This window comes from Parasteatoda tepidariorum, chromosome 3 (assembly GCF_982258835.1).
Source record: "Parasteatoda tepidariorum strain Cologne lab strain chromosome 3, Ptep-v5.0, whole genome shotgun sequence".
Lineage (NCBI taxonomy): Eukaryota > Metazoa > Arthropoda > Arachnida > Araneae > Theridiidae > Parasteatoda > Parasteatoda tepidariorum.
Genome location: NC_141757.1, coordinates 85,758,931 through 85,767,546, shown reverse-complemented (window position 1 = coordinate 85,767,546; position 8,616 = coordinate 85,758,931). Strand labels below are relative to the sequence as shown.

Here is an 8,616-nt window from a genome sequence, read left to right as displayed (position 1 = left end):
TATTAGCAAAATGCTTAATGATCATTCATAACAATATGATTAGTCAGAAATATTTTGTGAATAATACTGTAAGTAAAGTAGGTGGCTAACAATTAAAACCACACATATATGTGGGCAACCCTTTAACCATATTTAATCGAAACAAAACATTTTGATAAACACACAAGTAATAACTGACACAACCTTTATAAATAATACAAAAACAAACTTTAAATGCAATGTTTTAGATGTGACATACGTAAGTGCTGAAGTGAATAAGAAAACTTCATTTTTTATATTCCTTGAGAATAATTTTTTTAATGTAAAAAATATATAATGTTTAAATTAATTTCTACCTAAAATAAACATCTAGAACATTTTAAAAGTGCTATCTTCCTTCCTATACACATACTAACTTAGAAACATTCTTCCACGTTACTAGTTTGATTAATTAGTGAAGGTTATGATAAAATGGTCTTGGAATAACGAATGGCTACTTCAAATATATAAATACATTCAAGTACTTTTAAATGAATGATTGTCATTTTTTAATAAAATACTTTTTTTTTTTACATTTTTAAATTTTCTTTATTTTTTCTACCAATACGAAATTATCACCTAAATCAAAGGAAAACACAACAGAAGCAAATTAACAGGAAATGCAAACTGAAAATTTAACAAATTAGAGCTCAAAAGCACTGAAACATTTCAATGTTAAATAAAAGCAATGCACATTTTTTAAAAAAAAATTTCATTGAAATTAAAGATAAAAATATATTTTAATTTTATGCTAAAGAACACAACATTAACATTTTGAGTCCCATACATGAAATTATATTTGTTTTTATAAATGCAACAGCATTTTTTTATCTTTTGGTAAAAGAAAAAAAAAATACTTTGTTAACATGGTTATATACACATTTACAAATATAATAGACAGAGAATTCTCCATTCTATTAATAATTCTGAGTGAAATAAGAATTTCCAAGTGAATTGTTCAAAATACTATAATAGATTTAATTTTTAAAGACAAATAAATTTTGATTAATTAAAAGATAAGATAAAAGTTGCATTATCTAGCTAGGTCATTTTTATTTCCTAGTTTAAAAGTGCTTTTGAGCATTATTGTCGATTACAAACTGAAAAAAATAAAACAATTAAGGTAATGTACATAGGGAACACATACAAAAACAAAAATTATTGCAAAACTTTTTATGGTAATGATATGTAATTACATTAAAGCTTGAGTGAGAGATAATCTTTTTTTTTTATTATCATTTTATGAATATAATTGAACAAGCCTAAGTAGAATTTATGAGAAAAAATAATTTTTAACACAATTTAAAAGCCAAAGGAATTTTTTAGCATATTAACAAGTAAGCAAACAGAACAGTAATATAATGTATAAGCATAAAACAAAAAACTAAGTATATCATAAAAATAGCCAAAAATATTAACAAAACTCTAAAAAAATTTTGAAGAGCTTTTCAAATTGTCTATTATGAAAATTAAGAACCTTCATGGCAAAAACTAAAAGAGAAAAAATTTTGATGACACATGTATAGTATATAGGCCTTTTTCTGAGAGGAAAAAATTAGTTTTCATAGACAAAGACTGATCCCTTGTTCAATGTTTCAATATGATATGCCGGAATTTTATTCTTATTAAAACTTTGATTAATTCTTGCTGAAACAGATTTTTTAAGAAACTAGATTTGTCTAGAAATAAAATAAAAATATAGTAAATGCAGTAGGTAATAGAAAAATACAGTAACATATTTCCTATAAGGTCATATGTTAATAAAGATGGATTTATTAAAGGATGTCAAACTCTTTTATATTGGCTAACATAATCTTTAAAATTAAAACTGCATTAAAATGTAGCTTCATCGCACAAAGCAGATATTTCCATAAAAAAACACAATTAAAAAATGACACAAAACATAAATTCAAATTTGATTAAGATGAATTGGACATTGATTTAAATTTAAAAAAAAAAAATTAATAATAATAGCTGTACAAAATTACGAAAAATGCAAAATATGCATACATACATAAAATTCAATCATTTAACTTACTAAAAATGAAAAAGAAAATTATTCTAAATACAGTAAAGCATTTAGAGTAACCAGGATAAATAAAATAAACTCATAGTTAGGGAGATTTGAACTCAAATCAAAACTTTTAACTATATAGCAACACAATAAAAAAAAAATTTGTTTAAAATTTGAAAACGGTAAAATAGCAAAAAAATTTTTAAAAAAATATCGAAAAATTACTAACCTGAAATTTTTTTTCAACCTAGACGAAAAAAAATACATTTTTTTTAATATATCTTTATGAGTACTTACAATGCAGTGTAGGGAAAACTCTTCAAATACTTACAAATTCGACCACAAACCCTTTTGATTTTCACAATTAGAATAAGGATTGACAAAACTTAAGTCACAAATAATTGTCAGATTCACAACAGTTGCAAAAATAGCTTATCATTCACTAAAAAGACTGATTCCATATCATGACAGAGGCTTGTGCTTTAAATATAAAACTGTATGAAATACTCTTCAAGTAGTTTGACATCCCAATAGCCAATACAATTAAAATATAAAAGCAAGTACATTTTTAAAAGAACAAAGCAATAAATAACAGTGAATAAGATATTATTGCATTGAAAATTAATGGTTCTGTATTTATCACAGAAATGCATAAATATATGTACAATTTGTTGATTTTTTTGTTTAAAAAATTTATTCAGCTGCATTGAATAAAAGCATGGCATATGCAACTGAAATCACAGTAAGCACTTTGATTAAAAGGACAATGCATAGAAAACTAGCTTTCACACAAGTATTGAAACTTTTTGCACACTAATAATAGGTATTATTTACAAATGAGTAGTAAACATGGCATCCAATACAAAAATTTCTGAAGTGGAGGGCCCAGATAATACAGTCTACCAACCATAAATTAAAAATGGTGTAAATAAAATAAATTTTTTTAATTTTTATTAAATCTCTTTTTTTTAAAATAATTAAGCTAAACTAAAAATAAATAAAAAAACTTTAAAACAAGCAGAAAAAAAAGTACACTGACTATATAAAACTTAAGAAAATCTCTAACTTAAATACATTGACTTCATGACTTTAATAAAAGATCATTTTTACAGCAATGATTTTTTACCACTACAAAAGAGATAACTGATATACATTGTTGATTTTTAAATCCAGACTTGCAAACAAAATCTTTACCAAACCATAGATTTTGTCTCGTTCCCTTAAGGCAAGATTTTCTTATTAAAATAATTTATTAGGTTCAAATATTTAAAAATTTAAGAAAGTCAAATATTTATTTAAAAAAAATTAGGAATAATTTTAAAAAAATGTGCAAGAAATCAAAAGATCTCTTTTGAAAAACTTGAAGATCTAATATTTTTAAAAACCAGCAAATATTTCTAAAGCATATATAAAGCATATAATTTAAGATTCTTTTTAGGAAATTTGTAAAAAAAAAAAATAATAATAAATAACTAAAGTAAAAATTTAAGATTAAAAATATCGACTATTTTATAACAATCATAAAAATGTATAATTTAAAGCTGAGTCCCTCCACAATTTAAAAAAAAGATAATAAACAAATAAAAATCAGTAAACAGAATATTGTATTCATATCTGTCAATAGGAATAGTTTAAAATTTTATATAAAATGCAACAGACCAAGATTTAAGATCTTGGTATGTTTTAATGGACAGGATTGTCAACAACCCGTACAGATGATGGACCAATGAATCAAATGAAGTTCTTATTATCAAGTACTAGATTCATAATTTTGGGAAGACATTTTTAGGATTCTTCATTCATCCCCACGCAAGTATGGAAACTCATCATAATCACGCTCTCTGCAATAAAAATAATAATTACAGAACATTTTTTAAAAATAAATTAATGAAAGTTAAAAAAATAATAAGAATTGGCATTTTCTTCCATTTTTTATTCTCCTACTATTTTTCTACTCTATAGTAAGTGAAAAATTAAGATTACTTGAACAATAATTAATTATAATATACATACTTACTTGGAAACACTCAGCTGAGATCAATAATGCTTATTAATAAATAATAAATTTTTCTAAACAAAATTATATATATGTAATAACATGCATTTAAAGGCTAGGTAACTTAAGAGATTTAGGCTGATTCAGATAAAAAGACATTTTATTAAGTTATATTAAGAATTGAAAACATTGGTCACTGGAGTTTTACAACTATTACATTGTAGGTTTCCCTAGCAGGAATGTTGGAAATTGGCCCAGATTTATCTAGCCATGAAAAATATGGAAAAGCAATGAATTTTCCGTGCTCTTGATATTTAAAGAGAGGTTCTTGAAAGGGAGGTGGTTGCAAGGATATTCTTATCTTGATGAAACGTCATTCAATTGATAAAATTTAGAGATTTTGTTTCGCTAGAAGGATAGCGCTACTCTGACGCTGAGAAGTTTTTGGGACTATCTTAATGCATACTTCATCTACGAATTTTTGCCCATTAACTTCAGAAAATAATCTTTTATCTGGCCTTATCTGGTTTATCTTGACTTTTTATGGCTTTCAGTGAGAGACCGACTTCTATATCCTAAACTTGATAAGAAACATCTGTTTTAAGCTCATCATTTAATATAGAAAGAATCGTATGAGGCATTCTATATTACACACACGCACACATATATATGTATATATTTTAACACCTTACATGCTAAAATTTTCTTGTCTACAATAAGGAAATTCGAAAGTTAAATATGATAGAGAAATTGATGTAGATTTTAATGGTATAACAGAACTTCAAGCAAAAATATTACTAAAGCTATGGAAAGAAAAATATGTAAAACAAAAATTTGTTACTAAAATTGAGAATGCTATGTTTGCCTCATAAAAACTTCATAGTAATTTCTTCACCTAAATTTGATAGCAACATTTGCATCTAGCATAACTGGCCATTTGCCAAGATCAAAACAGAACTATGCTTAATCAATGAAACAATGTTATAATTAAACGGTATTGTAATAAAGTACAAAGAGCTGTGTTATAAACAGGGTTGGGGTTTTGCACGTCCTAAACTGGTTTTGGACAGGACACGTGGGTTTTACTGTCTTAAACTGGGTAAAACTGTCCTAAACTGGGTTAAACTGTCTTAAAGTGTCCAAAACCTTGAACTTTGGTAAAAGGTAAAAATTCTATAGGTGTAACCATTGTACACATAATAATTACATGTATCAATAAATATTTGATATTTTTTATACAATTTACTATAACTTATTAAAAGAAAATAATATAATATAATAGGAAAAGGTTTATAATTTTTGAAGCTCCACAATTCATTGAACAACAAAAATGAATAACTAATCCTTTAAATATAAATATGCTTTTTAATACTGATAAATAATATTTTTGCGTAAGGATAAGTATGGCAATATTAAAAAATAATAATTTTTCTTAAAAAAAATACTAAATTTATTCAAAAATTAACCTTTTATTTTTCACAATATTTTTTTTAAAAAATTTTATAATTTCTGCATCACAGGATGATAAAAAAGACATCTATTTTAAAAAGAAATGTTTTTTAAATATAAATATATTAGTTTAAATTGAAAATACAAAATAACTGAAAAATGTATTAACAGTTTTGAAGGGCATAACATCAGTTTCAGCTACTGACACTGGTGATGTATCACCACTATGCTTAAAGAATTGAACATCAATGAAATGAAAGTATTCTTGAATAGTACTATAGATAAATAAACCTGTTTATGACGAACCAAGCACTTAGTCCCTAATATTTTAACCTGTATGGCTAGGCCAAACTTCAGTTATGTACAATTGAATGAGAGGACCAATTGAACTTGATTACTGAATAATCTTCCTTTGTTTAAATTGAAGAGTCAAACAATATTAATAAAACATTATACTTTTAAAAACAAATATTCTCTGGTATATTTAACTATCAATATGTTATTAGTTCTATGTTTATTTCACCTCTTAAATATTGTTCAGATAAAATTGTGACATAATTTGAGTAAAAGGGTTTTGGACAGGACGGTTTAAACCGTGGACTAATCCATTCTGTCCTAAACCTGGCCAACCCTGGTTATAAACATAACCAAACACAAAAGTTTAAGAAAATATAACCAAAAAGAAAGACTAGAGAGTACCACTGGTCCTGAGTTTTTACTTTAAACTGAAAAAGATACATTTTTCTTTCAAAAACTACATAAAATAGATTAAATATAAATAGAATTCATCGATATTTTGTAACTTTTTAAACAATCATATTTATTACATCTTACTTGAATTGTACATACATTATTTATAAGTCTGATTCTTTTTAATAATTTAGTAACAAAATGCAATAGATTTACAAGAAAAATAAAAAGTTTTACTCACTCAATTTCTAATATCCGCCGCCTTCTCATTTGACGATGGGAGTATTTACGGACAGCCATGACAATTGTTACATTAATGATGAGAAAGCCGATAATTCCACAAACTGCTCCTAAAATCACACTAGAGGATCTGACATTACGAACGTAGTCTTCATCACGTGAATAAAAATTTTCTCGAGGAATGATACTGTGGCCATGAAAATTGCTGGATGGCATCACATAATTCAATGGTAAAGTCTTGGACCCTAAAAACAAAAATACATTTATTAAAAATTTATTTTAGAGAAAAATAAGCAAATAAAGATATTTTTTTCTCATGTACCAGTTGTGAATTGAAGAGTATTTGATTGAACTTTATCTTCAGTGCCATTATGACATATCATATGCATGTGATAAGTAACATTATTTTCCAAATGACTCAATTTAATTATTTTTTCTTCCATAAGCTGTATCTGTGTAAATACTTGAACTTGAGAAGCATCATCGACAGGTCCATAAACTAATTCACAGGTTAAGATGAATTTCGCATGTTCATCCTTGAAATGCCAATCAATCTCTACACTATTAGCAGAAACTTCAGAGACAGAAATTTCTAAAGAAATTGGCTTAGCTAACTCACCTATTGAAAAAAGAAAAATTTTAGAATATAATCAATAATCTATATATTTTATTGTCTTTTTTATATAAATAAATCAGTAAGTATCAAAAAAATATTTTAATAATAATTTTTAAGTAACGAAGAATATTTTTGATAATGTGCAAACCATATTTTTTTCATTGTAACAAAACAGAAATCCTTATGAAATATGCAATGGGAAATTGGGTATCTTTGATTGGAAAAAACAATGTAAGAAAGCCAGAGCAGTAGAAATGATTTACTAATTATTGTCCATTTGATTAATTAAAAGTAGCATACTATTATTATTTTTATCAGAATGAATAACAATTCTTTTTATTAGTGTGTTTCTGTTCAACGGAGTGCAACCATTGATGATCATTACAAGTCAGTGCTTTAAGATTAATTTTTAATATCAACTAAGCTAAAATATTTAATTAATAAAAATTAAAAAAAATTGTTCATTTAACATAAAAAATGTACAGATGAAAATTAAGGGGAATGGCATAGATTAGATATGGCTAATAGGAGTACAAAGATTCTTGTAATTAATTACCTTGGAATAAGGATGATTACCGTATCACTACCTGAATCAAAATAATTGTCAAGTCTTAGGAACAACCAGGCAGTGACAAAAAGATAATGAGATATAGTATTGAATAGTAATTTGACTTATATGCTATAAATAAACATGGAGAATGTCAGAAAAATTTCAAAAATAAATATATGCAATGGTTTGCCCATGGGTGGTTAAAAGTCATATATGGTATGAGTTAGTTTCCTTAGTGCTTGGTTATCGCCGAAATTTGGAGACTATTTGCGTAGGTACAAAAATAAGAATATTCTCTTGAAATATGCCAAAAGTAAACTTATTACAGCCCCCAGTATGATTTAATGAATGAACTTGGAAGTATTCAGAAACTTTGTCCCTGCAAATAAAAACTAACTCACGTGAATTATAAAATGTGTAATACAATAAAATCTACAAAAAATAATTAACAGAGGATTATTAATGTCCACCACAATTTAAAATCAAAATAAGACAACAAAACTAATCATTTTTATATTAAATGGTTTGAGTATTTTCTAAGTCTAAAATATATTTAATACTCCAAAAGATCCAAAGGTTGTTACAGAAAAATATATAACGCAATTTTTCATTTCTTTAAGAGCAACAACTGGTGGATTAAATAAAAATTATATTGTTTAAATTATTCACATTTGCAACACACTCTTCATACAATGCAAAAAAATTTTGAATGCTAAATATGAGATTTACCAAACTCTGGTGTCAGGGAGAAAGAAATATTTGTTATGCAAACTAAAATAACTAAATGACGAAAAGAAGAATATATATTTATCATCGCAAAAATATTAAGACAGATAAACTTTTATTTCTTGCATTCGATCACATGCAATCCAGAAACTGAAAATAAATCATAAATTGAAATTTTTCGAGAGTTTCGGTCAGGAACATCATCAGCAAGCGATCTTTGTCAAGTTTCTGATTCTGCTGATTTGAAGTGAAAGTGAGTGCCAACGGAAACTTGCTATAATTAATTTCTTGTAACTGATGCCACACCATGCAAAAAA

General features: G+C 25.8%; 1 protein-coding gene across 1 annotated transcript; it reads right to left on the bottom strand.

The window, feature by feature from the left end:
• Positions 1-1,228: 1,228 nt before the first annotated feature.
• On the bottom strand, positions 1,229-8,549 carry LOC107453460 (uncharacterized). The gene is made up of 4 exons (XM_043046715.3): positions 8,303-8,549; positions 6,730-7,026; positions 6,409-6,652; positions 1,229-3,873 (listed from the first exon to the last, which is right to left on the bottom strand). The coding sequence occupies exons 1-4, from the start codon at positions 8,385-8,387 to the stop codon at positions 3,828-3,830; spliced, it is 672 nt and encodes a 223-aa protein (XP_042902649.1). The 5' UTR covers positions 8,388-8,549; the 3' UTR covers positions 1,229-3,827.
• Positions 8,550-8,616: the final 67 nt, after the last annotated feature.